The sequence below is a fragment of the Tauraco erythrolophus genome, chromosome 4 (genome assembly GCF_009769465.1).
Source record: "Tauraco erythrolophus isolate bTauEry1 chromosome 4, bTauEry1.pri, whole genome shotgun sequence".
In the NCBI taxonomy this organism is placed as follows: domain Eukaryota; kingdom Metazoa; phylum Chordata; class Aves; order Musophagiformes; family Musophagidae; genus Tauraco; species Tauraco erythrolophus.
In genome coordinates, this window is record NC_141468.1 from 31692795 (window position 1) to 31709642 (window position 16848).

Here is a 16848-nt window from a genome sequence, read left to right on the forward strand (position 1 = left end):
TCAACATGGCAAAAAAGGACAGCTGGAACAGCTCCTCTAAGATAAGGCACAAGGTGTTTTGCAGTACTCAAACTAGAAAATATTTGACCATTACAGAAGTGATGACACATCAACAGTACACTGTTGTGCAGACCATATATAACAAGATACATTGTCTAAAAACAGCAAGGTAGAGTTTCATGTAGCATCTACTACAGCACTGGGACTAACTCAACCACATGTTTGAATCAGCAGAAGAAAAAAAAATACCCTCTGTTTCAGTCTTTAGGTTTTGCTAGCGTTCCAGCTCTTCATTCATGGAGTAATCACTTCTACACAGAAAGCATGCAGTGAGGAACATCTTTATTTCCAAAATTAAACATCCAATTTCAGAACCTAAGAATCTTGTTTTTATTTTACATGGAGGCAAGTATTTGTCATTCACTACTTCACTGTAAGTGAAGGTAATTGAACTTCATAGTCTCCTTCAGGATGAAGTCATACTATGTAGAAATTTCTTTGTCCACTTGCCACTAAAGAGTTTAAAAAGTTACTAAAATAACTCCACACAAACAAGTACATATTTTCATATTAGCACATTCCTACCAAAACACCTGGTCAATGAACTCATTTAATTTACCTTTATATAAAGGAATCCAATCTGACACACAGTATTTGACTACAATTATCCACCCCATTTAATAGTTCAGTTACAATATATTCACCTTTGCAGCAAGTGTTATAACGTATCCCTGCACCCCATCTTACATCTATCTATATACAGTGTATATGCAACTAAGCAACAACATGCATTATATTTACAGTTTTTACACAACATTGCTATGCACCAGTGCAAACTGACTAGAGAAATTTAAAAAATTCATTTAAAGGTTACAAATCTATTTTAATATGAAATACTTAAAATTGAACCCCATGGAAAAGGAGATCTAGAAAAACTCCCCCACATCTGCTCTTTTATCACGACATTTACTTCTAGCCTTTGTCCGAGCCTTGAATGCTGCAGAGTTGTACAAGTGCTACAAAAGAAAAGGAGAAATTAATCACAGATGTTCAAAACGCTTAAGACCTTTAGAGTTGTTTTTTTAATGTTAAGAAACAGTTGAAACTATTTTTTTATTAATCTTTGAAGTAAATTGGTAGGCCTTCTGAAATTTACTAGATGATCCTTTGGGGTCCCTTCCAATCCCTAACATTCTGTGAGTCTGTGATCATAGAATGGTTTGAGTTGGAAGGGACCTTAAAGATCATTTATATCTTTGCACCAAAGGCTGATTCATTTTACTATATACACATTTAAAGGAAATTTGAAATGTGTAAGAAAGGTTGAGCTAGGAGCCATTCTGGAAGCCAGTCATTCTTGATCATCATATAGACACACTGCAGATTAAGTTTGCCCTCCAGATTAAATTTGGTAGCATCCATTCCAAAGATTGAGAAAATATTCACCCTGTGTACGAGCAACCAACAGAACAGTCATCCTCCTAGTGTCCGTTTCACACTGGAGAGTTTGGGATGCTGTCACTTTCTATGGTTTCCTGTATGTCCCTACCCAAAAACCTAAAGCTCTCGTAAGAGCCCAAGTTCCACATGTATGGAGCATGATTCTGGTACCAATCACCAACCAACTCAACTTTCAGATCCTTTTGGAAGAAAAACAGTAGCAGACACGCACCCAGTGGAAAATGTAAAATATGAGCTCAAAAGACACACAGAAGCAAGGTTTGGTTTCATTCAGGACAATATGGGACACTGTTAGGACTGAAGTTTAAAGATGACAGCTTCTAAAGTGCATGTTTTGAATACCATTTAATTCAGGAGAAATGTATTAGTGTATGAAGTAAAGAAAACACATTAAGGTGCAATAACCTACCCTTTCAAAACGGGATATCTTCATTGTTTTAAGAGTTGCAGCATCTAGCATCACTGGTGGACCAAGCTCAAACACATTCCGAAGAAAGTCATTTGACTAAACAAGAAACATCAAGTGATCAGTTCCTTCTCTGATTATCAAGTGTCCAAAAATGACTACTGTTAATATGAAGTATTCCAGTAATAAATAGCAGCAATTTGACACAAATCTTAGTATCTTTTGTAATTAAACCAGGGAACACTTCTTCCTTTAATCAGAATAAGGCTAAGAACTAAAACTGCCCTCTTGAGAAGACAACTACTCTCCATTGACTTTTTTGTCCCAGCAAATTAGACACTGTTCTGTTATATCCTCCACACAAGATTAGGCAGCTGAACATAGACCCCTATGGTTTCACAACACACCAATTTTAAAATATCTGACTGTAAAAGTAGTATTCGAAAAATTTGAAAAAGCTGCTACATTCCTGGGCTCCCTCAGTCACGCAGAAATGCAACTGACACTGAAGATTTTTAACCGCATGATTATCACAGCAGTTTGGGAGTTCTTGAGTCTCTCACTTCTTGGAGAAGTCTTGGAGAAGTCCAACACACTCAGGCTGCAACTCAGAGGCAGCTCACTCAGATAGCTCTAGCTCACTGTGGTTAATTTTGTAACCGCTGTCTTTTAACACTTCTAATGCAAATCCCATCATCGTTTCACCAAGTTCTACAAGTGATTTTGTAATTCAGACTGAATTACTACAAAGCAGCCAGACAGGGATCAGTCTGAGCATGTATCAAACAGAGCTCACCTGCAAATGATACTGCATCCCTGACCCCAGGATCTCCTTGAAGGTATCGTAAGTTTGTTTTTTAACCCAGCAGTCAATATACATGCGCTCAGGTCCAAACTTCACCATCTCTGCAGGAAAGTCACGCTCCTATCCAAAATTAAGGGAAACAACATACATAATTTTCATTTAAACAGTCTGTTGGATTAGGAATTGTATATATCTCAAGTAATTTCATTTTCATTAATGAATTTGGCACACCAAAACCTTCTAAATAACGTAACAGGCATACACTAAAGATAGTATTTGTTCATAAACTGATGCACACCTAAAGTTAAGTCTCATGTAAGACTTGAAGCTGACATGTAAAAAAGAACACTTCACTTTCATCTTTAAAATGACCTTATGAATTGGACTTGTCTCCAGAAAAACAGTTCTGAGTTCAGGAGTCACCTTTCAGTCAGTTTGTAAGCCTCATTTAGTGCCCACCTTTCAAGAGCAGTGAGCTACATTTGTGACAATGGAAAATAACAAGTGCTAGTAAGTGACTCAGATTCTTCTACAGGCAGAATCTCAAAGGTGACTTCAAATCACTTCAAAGCCTTCTCCTTAGCTTCCGAGATGTTTAAGTGTTCTGAATGTCAACTAATATTTAGTTGGTTTTACCCATACAGCAACATAAAAAGTAATTATCTGACAAGTAAAAAGATCTAGTTTGAAAGGTGTAAGATAACAAATAATCCATTCAAGTAATGGAAGTTTGACATTTGTCTTAGAGGCTTTATTCAGAAGTTATGTCACTAACCAAATATTTTCAGAGTCCTGCTTTGTGTATTGTTCTTTTGATCCGGATATGGAAAACCGGAAGATTACAGCACAATTGGGACAATAACTCCCCCCATACACAAACACTTCTTTGGCCACTGACAGAGGTGCCATTTGGAAATGTACCTCATTAAACAAAGAGCAACTTAGTTAATGTGCACAGCAGTTAAAGAGATTTTACTATAAACTTTTTCACAGAATTCAGGACATCAATTTGGATATCCTACAAAGTCTGGTATAAAAAAAATCTGCTCATGGTATAAAATAAAAATAATTTAGTATTTACAGTGCAATGTTTAGCCTTCCTTAAAGAAAAAAAATATTCTTCAATATGGAAGTCAAGTTTGGAGCAAAATAAATGAAGTTTGACTTTGTTCTACATTCCTAAAAAGCAGTTATATTTCATGTAAGTGATCAGAATTTGCAATGTCATTTAAAGTATTATTTTCCCTGTTGCTTTCACTGAAACAGTAATTCCATTTAACAATAAACCTATTTTCATTAAACTATATGCTACATAGTTACAATCCAGACATTCAAAGTAAGACAAAAGAATCACCTCAACAGCTCGCAGAACATCTCTGAAGACAGATCGCTGCTTTCTTTTATCTACCTTGGCTCGGTGCTTGTTCCCATCTGTAGCCAGAGCTCTTAGTTTCTCTGTTAGAAGTTCCATATCTTCATAAAAGAAATCCTAGTCCAAAAAGAAAAAAAAAAGAATATCTGTTTCTGGCCTTAATTTCTTACCCTGCAAACACAGATTTCTACAAATTCAGACATTTAGGCCTCTACAAACTGTTACTTTGTTATTTAAAGAGACTAATGGTACTGACTTCCTGTGGTTCCATTTGCAGCATTTAAACCAGTAAGAATGAAGTCACAGCATCCAGTTTACCAAGTGGGACACTATCAAATTCTATTCTGGCAGTCAGAGCCACATGAAACCGTACAGCTCCTTCAGTGCGAGTATATACCTGTCGATCTGTTCTGCTCCATAATTCCAAGGGACTCAATGCCTAACTGATCTGCTGAACCTGGCTGCCGCTCCTGTTGACGAGCTGAGGGCACTTTCAGTTTATTAGCACAGAATTCATGCTGCTGGAGATGGATTGTGAGACACCATTAGACTGACAGGAAGGAATATTTAGTCATAAATCTTGTATGGCGTGGAAAACTAGAAAGCAGTTGTTTTAAAGAAAATGCTTAACAGAAGATGCACTCCAAGTAAACTAACATGTAACTGTTTAACAGGAAATATCTTCTCCCCTCCATTTACTGATTCAGTGTCAGTTTACCTGGATTAGTAAGCCACTTATGTAAAAACAAGTATCTTATCTGAACATGTTCTTACGTCAACTGGCTAGACAGTCTACTGCATGTTTTTTGAAAGAAACGGGGAAAAGGCAAAACACAGTAAGCATTTTTAATCTGCACTGACTGTGAAGGATCCAAAGAGAACAATTTGTAATGATTAAAGAGGAGTTTCCTCAATGGAACAGAAGATTTTAGTGAATATAGTCTTGTTTGTTAACATATTTTAAGATTTTAGTTACTTGCAGTCAGTCTGATCAAATAAAGGATCAAGAATCAGTCTTGCTTTCTTTTCTTTCAAGTTGGCTTCCACAGCTAAGAGACTCAAATCCCTACTGTTTGCAATACACAGAAATCTCAAATTGTTTCAGATTATGCAGTGTTTATTAGTTATACGTGTCTCATCTATCCTGACTCAATTGGAGTTATCCTTTCACTATGGACAGTGCTCTGGCAAAGCAAAGACTTGTTTTCTTCAGTGTCAAGAAAACAGTTCAAAAACTATTAAAGCATATCAGAGAATGTAAAGGCAAGTTTAGCTGTGTATGAGGTAATACTGAGAAGCCTGCACCTCATCCAACTTAGAAGCAAACCTCAAGAAATCTCACCAAACATAGCAATACTGGTATCTGTGCAAAATCTGTGCTAACTCTTTCAAAATCTCTCTCCTTAATTTGACTGACTAGTTCCCAACTGACTAAAATAGTCACAAATGCTGGGAAACCATCGTGCAATACTAGCTATTCTCCTCAAGGTACCTAAATAAGGATACTGAAAAAACAATACTAGAAGTCAACATGGTTTCTCCTGAGGGATAGATTTTTAGCTGTGAGAGCAGAAATGTGCAGGCTGGAAATCACTGGAACTTGTCTGCAAACACCAAGTATCTAATGAGCGTTCCCACAACAGTAAATGATGCTGTTCTACCCTGGAATCTCTCTAGGGATTTTTAACATTTTTTTAAAGCTGGTGTTGGATTTAGATTTTAAAAGCTCACACATCACATTTCTAGTTGCTGGTAAGTACTGTTTGATGTGTTTTGTTATACTGGTTCTGTTTTGCAATACGGAAGTTGGTGTAAAAATGACAGCTAAATTGCTGTGAATCATTGCTATACCCAATTAGACTGAGGCAGACTCACTGCAAGGAACGTAACCCAGTGAATTATCTGGCACTTGTTGAGATCCAGAGTGCTATGCAACACGGGTTAAATAATTTGTCTTATCTCAATGCAAGAAAATTTAGCTGCTGACATCTACTTACAGCATCAGTTTCGCGTGCCAGTTCAAACAGAAGGGCTAGTGTTTCTCCAGCAGCTATTCTCATGTTGAGATCATCACAAGACAGCAGACTTGGAAGTTTATGCAAGTGCCTAAGGAGTAAGTCACATTTCATCAAGATGTAAGTTTTGTTGACGTTGCTTCATAGCATATAAAAAACAGTGATTACAAATTTTGTTTTCCAAGATACTTACGTTTCAATTTTCTTCTTCACTTCATTCATTGGACAAATGGTCAACAACAGCGTCCATGCTAAGAGAGCACTGATGTGAAGCACAGTATTATGGGTACTTGATACACCATTAGTGTCTCTATCCCGTTGATAGGCCTTTGTGAAGATGTTTTCCAGGCATTCCATAGTAGAGTACAGCTCCTGAACAGGGGAAAAACGATCATGAAAGTGGCTTAAGATTCACACATTTTCATATTGTCAATTTATTCAAAAACAAAAGTATTATTTTATTCTCACCGTAATGTCATCAGTGACAATGAAACAGCAGATCCCTAAGCAGGTTGCACACTAGATACAAAAGAAAAAAGCATCAGTATTTGACTTTAACCTTACTGTTGAAAAAAAACTTTGAAATTTAACATCTGGAGTACTAAAAACTTGAAATTAAGACCTCAGCAGAGTAGAAGTCTTCAACACTGTAATTCGGCTACTTTGTAACAGTTAGCTCTGAGTTCCCATTTACTCTCAGGATGACTTTACAACATATACAACTCACGAGCCTTCACTTTTGATGCTGCATTATTTAATATAGCTTACAAAGCCCTTCCAAAAAGCTGCACGTAGCACGCCTTTCACCCAGCTATTTTAAATCCCACCAAGATTCACTAGCAGAAGTTATGCTAATAAGTAGTAATTGACATATGATATTTATTCACAGCTGTGGGAAATATTTTCCCCTCTCTGCTCACTATTACAATTAACTGGCATGAAAACACTGGACTTTAAAAGCCTTTCTTAGAAATTCCCAGCTTTTCCTATGAGGTTCTACACATCCCTTCCCTATCCTCCATATTCTACTCCATCTCCTCTTACAAAGAGTAAGAAAAAAATGTTTGAAAGTGATGTTTGCAATAACCATACAGGACTCCAAGCTGAACTTAAACAGGACAAATTTAAATAGCTTTTATTTGTTTGTAGAAACAACTTCTGCTAAAATACTACTACCTCCTTTTCCAGCTGACAGTATCTATTGTAACACAGCTTGAGTACAATAGGAGAAGTTGCCAGCTATGTAATGATAAAGGCAAGTTGGAGAATATTAGTTAAAACTCCAAAGTTTAAAAAAAAAAATCTCAGCAAGAGCTTTAGACTGTCTTCAGCCAATATTTCAAGTATACTGCCAATGTATATATGACTGGATGAAAAACTGAAGATACTTTTGGTAGGTAGTACAAATGTATCAAGTATGTAGTTCTATATCTGCTATATGTATTTTTATCATATATCAATATATTTGTGTAAGTAACATTCTTCTGCTGTTAAAGAAGTTAAAATTAATAAAGGAAGGATACATCAGTCAGTGGGAAACTTGCATTTTTTTCTGCAGGACTTCAACATCAGCCCTCAGAACTGCAGTAAGGAGACTGCAACATGGTGAGTTAAGACACTTAAAAGTACAAGATGTAACAGGTCTTTAAAGAAGTTTCCAGGTTGAAGAAAAGAATGACCTTCAACCTTTAGATGGAACTTTTTAAGCCAGTGAAAATTGCTATGCATTATTCAGAGCATATGTCAACATTACAAGTTTACACTAGTGGAGTAACCTTTAGTTCTGGATTACACAATAGTGAGCTGGTTAAAAACTGCCCTCTGTCCCTGCCTGGCAAATAAACATTTTATACTTACAGCCTGTCTGGCTTGGACACTGGCTGTTCCATCACAGACAATCTTCTTCAGAACTGGACCAAGGGTCTTAAAAATCTCTTCACTTTCAATTCCTGACCCCATCTGCACACACAGAAGACATGCCAGTCCGGCAGCTGCACACTGTTCGTCACTCTTACCTAGAGATTAACATACAATGATGATAAGTCATCTTGTGAATTGCTTCCTTCCTCCTTTAAAGATAATAGCCTGAAAACTTGCAAGTGGAAATTCAGAAACCAACAGACAGAACAATTTCAGTAAGTTTTCTAGGTCAGTTAAAATATGACATCTAAAATTCAAAAAAGGAATGTTGTTAACATAGCTAAATTAAGCACTCTGTAAAGCACGAGAGAAGCCTCACAGTCTTAATTCCTTTTAAACAACGAGCTATTTCACATGGATTGTTGCTTTCTAATAGCAAGCATATTTTACCTTTCTTTATGCAGCGTTCGATGCTATCAGTTAGCGTCATTCTCCTTTCCATGATAAATTCATACAGTATTTTAGAAGAAAAAGCACTTTTCAGACTTTCAAGAGCAGCTTGTCTTGTCTTTGCACTGTTAGAAAAGAGAGAAGGAAGACCTCTTGAAATCAGCACACACAACCTTTGTTTTTTACCATAGTTTGTATTTGTCTGTGCTCAACAGAAGAGTAACCCACAGAAATACCTTAAAGTATGAAATGCTATGAATTGCCTCCTTCCTCAAGGACAGAGAAACTTAGGTTGGAGATAGAGTTCACAATAGTACACCAGGATAGAAACAAAGTCACTCAACTTCAAGCTATTAGGAAAGGAAAGCCTGACTCTCACTTATCCAAAAACTTGGTGGAGGGAGAAAGGTCTTTTTGGATCCAAAAGAAAAGCAAGTCCTCCACAGTATGAAATAACTGTAATTTCAGTAACCATATAAAAAAGTTTGATGGGTATTTCCCTTATTGTATCAGGGGAAATCAGTAAACAATGTACGAATGCCTTTCTTCAAAGCATACTATACCTCTTGTCCAAGGTAAGATCAATAAATCCTTTCAATTTGTATTCTAAGTCTTCTTGAGTGGCTTCTTCATCAACTTCAGGACCTAATCCAGAGTAAATAATTTAGTCCTACTGACATACATTTTATTAGCAGACACAGGAGGATCTAACACGTAACATTTTTAATACTAGTAAGAAAGCAGTTTAACATAGACAATAGCTACAGACTTGTTCAGCGTTACAGCAACAGCGTAGTGTCAAGCCTGCTACATCAAACTGCACCTTAGAGTACTTTTACAAAAATTGATCTATTGATACATCTGGGCTGTTCCTATGCCTGCTTCTTACATGGGCCAGGAATGAATGAGGGAGCTAATCAGATCTCACATATATTTGCTACAGCTGATGCCCATCAGCCAATCCTGTCAGCAACATATTTTCATCCAGTCCACTACATCTACCCCCCAGTACAGTGAGTGTTCACTGCTGATGCAGCGAGTCCTGTCTAGGCAGCCTGTCCTGCCTGGCATCACTTCAGATGTCTCTGCAACAGCAGCTCAGTTAAGAGTAGCAAGTATTCACAGGGAAAGCTCCCTGCCTTATATTCTCCTGTAGCAGGCTTTCAGGTCCCTTCCTCCCAACAAAACAACATTAGAGCAGCCCAGATTGCAGAGACAGTAGAGGAGGCAAAGCACAAATCTAGTTTGAAGCAGGCAAACATGACTCTTCTCAAACTCATCTGCAGTTCTTAACACCTTAACTATGTATTATGAAAATCAATGTCTTATAATGCATCTTAAGTTTCTTATTGTCTCCAAAAGTTCACATTATATAATTCTAATAGAAAGAAGTCTAGTAGTTTCATGAGAGGCTCATGAAACCTGCAGTATATTCTTACCAAACAATAGTCATTAGATTAACAATCATATAGTGTTTAACAGAACATCATTATTTCGCTACTTACAGTCTAGTACTTAAACTCTTACGTCAACTCAGGTTTTAAATTTTTAAAAAGATTAATGGATATAAATGAAAGAACATACCATCCTCTGTGAAGCTAGCAGGATCACTGAAGCCACTGCAGTGGCTCATGGTTTCAATTGAAGCATCTTCATCACTAAAAGGCTGCACGTTTCTGGGCTGACCACCTTAAGGAAAGATGAATACAATAGTCTGGTCATTCTTCACATGGAAAAGGAAGATCTGAACACCAGAAGTAGAATTTAACCCTCCCAGCAGATTCACTCTCCCTGACCCAGACACAGAAAGTACATTTCCTACCTCCGCTAGATCCTTTACTCCTACCTGTTCTGAAGACTTTTTGGCTCTATTCTCAAAGACCATTCCTCAATGGTGGGGAAGAGCTCACCTAGTTTTCAAAGTATTGGCAGAATTCTTAACTCCAGCTTTAGGATCTTTCCACAACTAACTTCAAGTTAATGCAATTTCCTGTGACTGTGCTTTAAAAATAGCTCTGTATTAATTTAACTATTAGAACAAGCAACCTAATGAAAATTGCCATACAATCGTTATTTTTCAATTTTGAGAGACTTCAAGCCAGAATAAGTATATATACATTTAGACAAACATACATTACCCAGTTCAATGCAGGGTTTACGGGATTAAGTATGGTATGTGCAGCATCAGCAACGTCCAACCCTGTTTTAATACTGAACTACAAAGCCAGAACATCAAATGCTTCAACGGGGAAAAAAGTTTTCCCTCTCAGGATCAAGAAGGCCTCAGTTCAGTAACTTCAGTCTTTTTGAAGAAAGCAGTATTATTTTAACCATTGCTCATCTCTACAATTTTTCATACCTGTATCTTCTTGCTACCACATTAAGAGTTGGAGAACTTTGACCTGATAATACTGCGATTTCTATTGCTGTCCTATCCTAGCCCTTAACTTGTGTCTACTAAAGCTGATTAACAAAATAATAGTTTCACTGCTATTCCTCCAACAGCTCCTAAACGTCACGTACAGAACTCAATTCTGCTCTTCCATCTATTTTTTTGTTGTGCAATTGAATTTAAGTTATTTCAGAAGGCAGCACACAGCACTCGCCAGCTTCAGGCAGGCTTCCTGACTACCAAGACAACCAAAAAGCATTTTTAGCTAGGCAGAATCAACCCTGAGTTGATTACTGTCCAACTGCTTTCCAAAAGTTAAATTCACACTCTAGAGGTTTTGCAGCTCTTAGCTGTAAATCATCTACTTGTACCACGGACCATAACCCCTGATGTTTCCTGCAGTTACAAAGGACAAAAATTAGCCAATGCACAGACTAAGAAACTCAGAAGCTCAGAGATCCGGCACAGCCATGTTCTTGCTTTTAGTCATGTCGAGCAGAGAAGTTCAATGGGAGAAGCGGCAAGAACGACTGCCAGCCCTTCTCAAACTAAAATAAAAGCAGCTGCAGAAAGACCCAGTGAATTGCTCACTTCCTTACTAAATGTTTGATACTGAGAGACAGACCGTTCACAGCTATAGTAGCCTGAAGTGAAATTTCTCACCACCCCACAAAACCTCCGTTCTGCCCAGGCATCAGCGCCTCAGCCACACCCATTCTGGATCTGCATCAACACTGTTTATTTTAGAATATCCTCTTTTCGGCTAAGAAGGTTTTTTTAAAGGCACTGCAGCCTTCGGGAGCACCGTGCGCTGACATACAGCCACGCCAGCCACCAGAGACCCCGGAGCGACCGCAGCAGCCGCCCGCCCCGGCAGGGCCCACGCCGGCGGGGCGCAGCAGCGCGGGCACCGGCGGCTCCTCACGCCGGGGACGCGCCCCAGCGGCTTCGACGCTGCTCCGGGCACCCCGCGGGCCCGCCCCCTCGCGCTGCCCTACGGCCGGCCGGGCGGCACCCGCGACCGCGGCGGCCAGGAGGCCTCCGGCGGGGCCGGCAGCTGCCCTCAGGGCGCTGCCCGTCGCCGGCGGCGGCGCCAGGCACGGCCGCCGCCCGCCGCCTCCCCGGGCGCATGCGCACACACGGCGTGAGGTGGCGGTTTCGGGGCCGGCTCCCGTCAGCCCGGCGGCGGCGCCGCCCGGCCTGCGACTGGCTCCAGCCCCGGCTCCGGCTCAATCCCGCCCAGCGGGGGAGCTCCGCAGCCGCATCTCTCCGTCCTGCCGCTTTGCCACTAGCCCCGCAGGGAGACGGGGCACAGGCGGCCAGACTGGCCGCGGCCTCTCTGGCCGGCGGAGGCCGCCCCGCCCCAGCGGCTCGGGCGGCCACGGGGAACGTCCGGTGAACTCTGCGCCGTGCCAGGCCGCCCGCTCCGGCCCCCCCGCCGGCCCGGCCGCGCTTACTGGCTCCGCGCTGGTGGTTGCTCCCCCGCTTCTTAGGCTTGGGCATGGTCGCAGCGGCGCTCGGCTCGTCTCCCGCGGCCCCTCTCCGGGTCTCGGTCTCTCTGCTCCCCCCCGCCCGGGAATCAGCGACAATCAGCCGATGGAAGAGCAGGATCGCTTTTTACTCCAACGCCTCTGCGAGGTCGACTTCCCGGGCCGGGGCAGCGGAGGTGATTGGCGAAAGCAGGCGGAGGACGAACCGGCGGCGAAGGCAGAAATCCCCGTGGAGGCCCGTGAGCGGAGTCGATGCATCTTTCTCCTCTCAGACACCCGGGGCGAAAGGCGCGGAAGGGGCGCCGGCTCCGCTTTTATAGCCCGCCGGGCTGCGGGGGCGGGGCCTAGCGACGAGCCGTTGCCGCGGCCAATGGCGGAGAGCTGCGGTGGCGAGCGGGTGACTCAGTCGCGTGAGCCTCTGACGCGGGCGCGCTGCTACCCAGCGGTGGATCCGGGACGTCATCGGCGCTTCGCGCGCCACGCCGCAGCGCACGCCGGGAGCGGCGGGCTTGGCCGACGGCCCGCGGCCGGGGGGTGAGGCGGCGGCGGCGGCCCGGCCTGGCACCCCCCCCGCCCCGCCCCGCCCCGCCGGCGCCGGGGGCCCGTAGCGGCCGCCGGAGCCCGCACCGTGCGCCGCGCCACGCCGCTGGGAGGCGGCGAGGGGCGGAGGGCTGGCGGACTGGCCGCGTCCCCGCCCTGGCGCTCCTCATCGACGGGACCTCCTCAGGGCGCCTGAAAACACCGCGCCGGCGGGCCGGGCCGGGGCGGGGCGGGCGGCGGGGAGGCGGAGGAGGAAGCGCCGGTCTGTGCGGAGGGGCGGCCTGCGGCAGCGACCGCCGCCGCTCCCGCGGGTGGAAGCGGGGGGGGTGGCGGCGCCGCGCAGGGGGCATCTGAGGCCGCGAAGGGCGGGGAGCGACCAACACCGGGCAGCCCGTGCGGGCCAGGGAGGAGCACGGCGGCCGCGCCCCCGCGGATCTGTGCGTGCGGGTCTTGAACCGTGCCGGGTGCCGCGTTCGTCGCTGGCAGTGGAAAACGTTAGCTCGGTTTTGTCCATAGTATGGAGTGCTACTGCCAGTCTTCGGCGCTGGTCGCAGCGTTCGGCTCGAGGGAAGTGCCGGAAGGGTTCGCCTGTGCGCCTGTCGTTTAAAAACGGGAAGATAACAGCGTAGATAGCTTGCTTCTTCAACACAGATTTTCTTCCACGCACAAAGATGGTTTCTGTTACCACATTTCTGTCAATTACCTCTTGCAATTTAAAGACTTGTAAGTCTATATGGTTCTATATTTAATCTAAAATTGGGTTGGGTTTTTTTTTCTGTGTTCTGCTGAACTTCAAATAAAGAAAAACAGGGTAGCATTCCTATCCACCAAAAAGAGATTAGTTTATAGTATTTCTGAAATGTGAATGTTTGTAAATCTCACTGGTGGGCCTAGCAGTGTTGCAGTATTTGAGAGAGGGAAGACAATTTTGCAGAACACGCTGAAAAGTTGCATAAGACACAATTACACTATTTGAATTCCTTTGCATAGAAAATATGTTTACACTGACTTCCAGAAAGGTAAGCTTTCACAACAATTCTACAGAAACGCTACATGAAAAATAAAGGAAATGGGTTTTAGTGGCCTGTTTGTGCATGTTGAATAAGGAAATGTTGGCGTTTGCTTCTATAAAGTGATAGCGGTAAGTTGTGATACCTGTGGACGCTGGTAGAGCCCAATGCTTTGCATTGCTGTGCAGCGTGGGCCTCCTGGTGAACAATTCCTTGGGCATGGGAAAGTCATATTCCTGAAAAGGTCTAGCCAGTTCCTTAGCATCCTATCTGAGATGAGCAGAAAAGAGAGAAAAATCAGTGCATATTAAAGGACAATACAAGAGTGTCTCAGAGGCACCAGTTTTTCAGGATGAAATGTCAGAGCAGAGGACAGCCTTCCAGGTAAGTAGGCGGAGGAGTTGCAGTTAAGTACAGAAGGCATAACTGTGCCCTTGGCTACACGGAATATTAGAACAAGAGAGCAGTGCTGGAGAAGCTGCAACACCTAATAGCAGACGAGCAAACTTGTATGGTGGGAGTATTTTAGATGCAGGATGGCAATACCGTTTTAGTGAGGTCAGCCATGTCCTAATGATTCCCTGTGAGCTAGCCCCCTTAATGTATACATTAATCATGGAGGTGCAGACTGGCTGGCCTAGACTTAACTGAAGTGGTCACCTTCATGCTGATAGCCCCGTCTCACAAAAGTGTCTGAGGCTGCCGGCGAGGATTCGGTTTAATACCGAACTCCTGGCAGGTGTGACGGAGAGTCTGAACAACATAACTGAGCTGTGCATGTGCACATGGTAATCCAGGTGTCCCGTAGTGGGCAGGCGTGAAGAAAAGTGTCATAGCCCCTGTATGTTTGAAGATGGTCCCACCAGGACAGGTGGAGGTAAAGCCCTGGGGAGGGGAAGAAGAAAATGTTGCAACTGGGTAGGGAAAAGCAACTGCTAAGGTACATGGAGGTGTTGCCAGACTCGGACAACCAAAATAAATTACAAAAAGTGACAAAACCGAAGAATTCGTGACTACTTTGGGTATGTGCCCACTTCGAGTTTTACTTCCACTTTTGCAGTGTGCCATCTCCAGGTTTCCACGATTCCCTGGTTATCTGACCAACAGTTCAGTGAGATCGCACAAGAGGGATTATGTATCACTCGTTAGTTTTGCCGTCTGTCTGTGACAGAACAGACTCCTTGTCTTGATTGCTGACTTGTTGCCCACTATCCTGATTTATCCTGTTGTCAGGAGCACATGGCGCCAGTAGGCTGGCCCAAAACTGCGTTCTAACAAAAATCTTTGGCTAAAAGGAGAGTCACGTGGTGTCGACAATCTGTATACCTATTGTCTGGCTTGTGCTGGAGCTACTGATACCAGGGTTGTCACAGTCCCACTGGCACCAGTGATCCCAGCAGTAGGTGAGAGGTGGCATCCTTTGGAGAAACGCGTTTTATGAAGTGGCAAGGCGAGCTGGGAGCGGAAGGTAACAGTAAGGCGGCATGGCAGTGACTTCACTACCAAGCAGGAGCTGCTCCACAGCACCTGAAGAAGAACAAAGCGGGTCTGGTGGTGGTTAGGAGTTTCAGCTAAGGGTACAGATCGCCAGTGACAATCCAAATGACAGTAGTGACAAGGAGGTCTGAGGTCAAGCTAGAAAGTCCAGCCAGTGAGTCAGGGTCAGGATCGGGTTCAGTGGCAATAACCAGGACCAGCCAGCCACCAGTCTGGTCATTGTCAGACAAGCCCCAAGTGACAGGGAGGGTCCGAGATCAGCCCAGGTGGGACCAGCGTGTACATGGCCCGGCACATGCGTGTCTGTAACTTAGCTCAGGCAAGGGCCGAGGGAGAGGGCTTCAGTGTAAGCGCAGCTCCTGAGGAAAATGAAGCGGCCCTTGCTTTTTGCAGCTCTTCCTCACACAGCAGTCTGATCCAGGGCCATTCGGCTGCACCATGGCAGAGCTGCCTTCAAGCACAGGCAGCTTAATGCTGGCAAAGGCCTCAAGAAAAGGTCTCGTGAAGAGCTTCAGCCCGACTGAGGGATGTACATATGTGGCTGAGTCAGTATATGTGGCTTAGTAAGTATTTGTATGCCAGAGTCTATTTTAAAGACATTTAAGCCATCATCATTATGAATTATTGGAGGCATGACCAGACGCACTCTGTTTACACCATTAAATGCTGTAAAGAAGTGAGAAATGAGGGAGCCACAGGGACCCTTGATTCTTATGGGCGTATTTTCTTCCTCTTTTAACACGATGCTTCTGTTATCTGCAGAAAAAATTCTCTGGATTTTCTTTTTTTCTTTCTGCGGTTCCTTAGAATACAACTCTCTGCAGGCACAGAAGGGAATCCCAGGCTTGTGCTGGTTGCCTTGTATTCCACGTTCAGCTTTCTTACAATCATAAAAGATCTTGGAACCAAGAAAAGAGTCCAAAGCTGGAAGATGGGCCGAGCTAAGGCCGCCCCTGGATGAACACTGTGAAATGCCTGTGTTTCTAGTGACCTACCAGGACTGGCAAGCCTTCAGAGTGTGAACCTGTTACCAGTGCCACGATCCTCACTGTAGCACACTTAATGCTCCAGATGCTGTCAGCATCGATGTATAGCCTCACTGCCCAAAATAAATCTGCCCTTAAAAAATGGCAGCCACAGCCCCCTCCGTTCTGGCTGCAGTTGCTACGGTGGTGTACTTGGTTGGGACTTGCTCAACTCTGTAGGCAAAGACAACTCATTCATTTCCTTCACATGGGTAGGGCACCTGGTCTTGTGTCTGGGGAGAAAGACAGACTTGGAAGGGAAAGTTCATCTCAGATCTTCACTGGAAAGGTGCTCAGGTGGACGCATGTAGTTCCAGGCAAACCTGTGAGATGTATCTGATCAGTTCTTTCAGAGTGATTATGACGTTTCTGAGCTGGCAATCTCAAGTGACATCAGTTTTTAATGGACAACAGTAAGATTCAAAATTCAAATATAAATACAGAAAAGGAAAGCCGAGAGCTGCAGGTTTTTTCCCTTTGAATACTGGAACACATATTGGAGGGCTGAACAGTTCTTGCTATAAT

The 16848-nt window shown here is 43.5% G+C and overlaps 1 protein-coding gene across 2 annotated transcripts; it reads right to left on the minus strand.

The window, feature by feature from the left end:
• Positions 1 to 717: 717 nt before the first annotated feature.
• On the minus strand, positions 718 to 12526 carry IFRD1 (interferon related developmental regulator 1). 2 transcript variants are annotated; one of them, XM_086610624.1, is made up of 12 exons: positions 12219 to 12526; positions 9954 to 10058; positions 8933 to 9014; positions 8370 to 8494; positions 7917 to 8074; positions 6528 to 6578; positions 6253 to 6431; positions 6042 to 6150; positions 4027 to 4161; positions 2664 to 2792; positions 1871 to 1966; positions 718 to 1016 (listed from the first exon to the last, which is right to left on the minus strand). In XM_086610624.1, exons 1-12 carry the CDS (start codon positions 12262 to 12264, stop codon positions 927 to 929), a joined length of 1305 nt encoding a protein of 434 aa, XP_086466750.1. In that variant the 5' UTR covers positions 12265 to 12526; the 3' UTR covers positions 718 to 926. The 2 variants fall into 2 exon arrangements, with proteins under 2 accessions (XP_086466750.1, XP_086466751.1); XM_086610625.1 differs by lacking the exon at positions 6528 to 6578.
• Between the last annotated feature and the right edge of the window lie 4322 nt (positions 12527 to 16848).

Excerpts from the sequence above, each read along its gene's own strand:
- IFRD1 (XM_086610624.1), bottom strand. The coding sequence starts at position 12,264 with ATGCCCAAGCCTAAGAAGCGGGGGAGCAACCACCAGCGCGGAGCCA. Across the intron at positions 6,579-7,916 it reads GTGTCCAAGCCAGACAGGCT|TGTGCAACCTGCTTAGGGAT; the intron begins GTAAGTATAAAA and ends TTTTGTATCTAG. Across the intron at positions 6,151-6,252 it reads GTGAAGAAGAAAATTGAAAC|GCACTTGCATAAACTTCCAA; the intron begins GTAAGTATCTTG and ends CTTACTCCTTAG.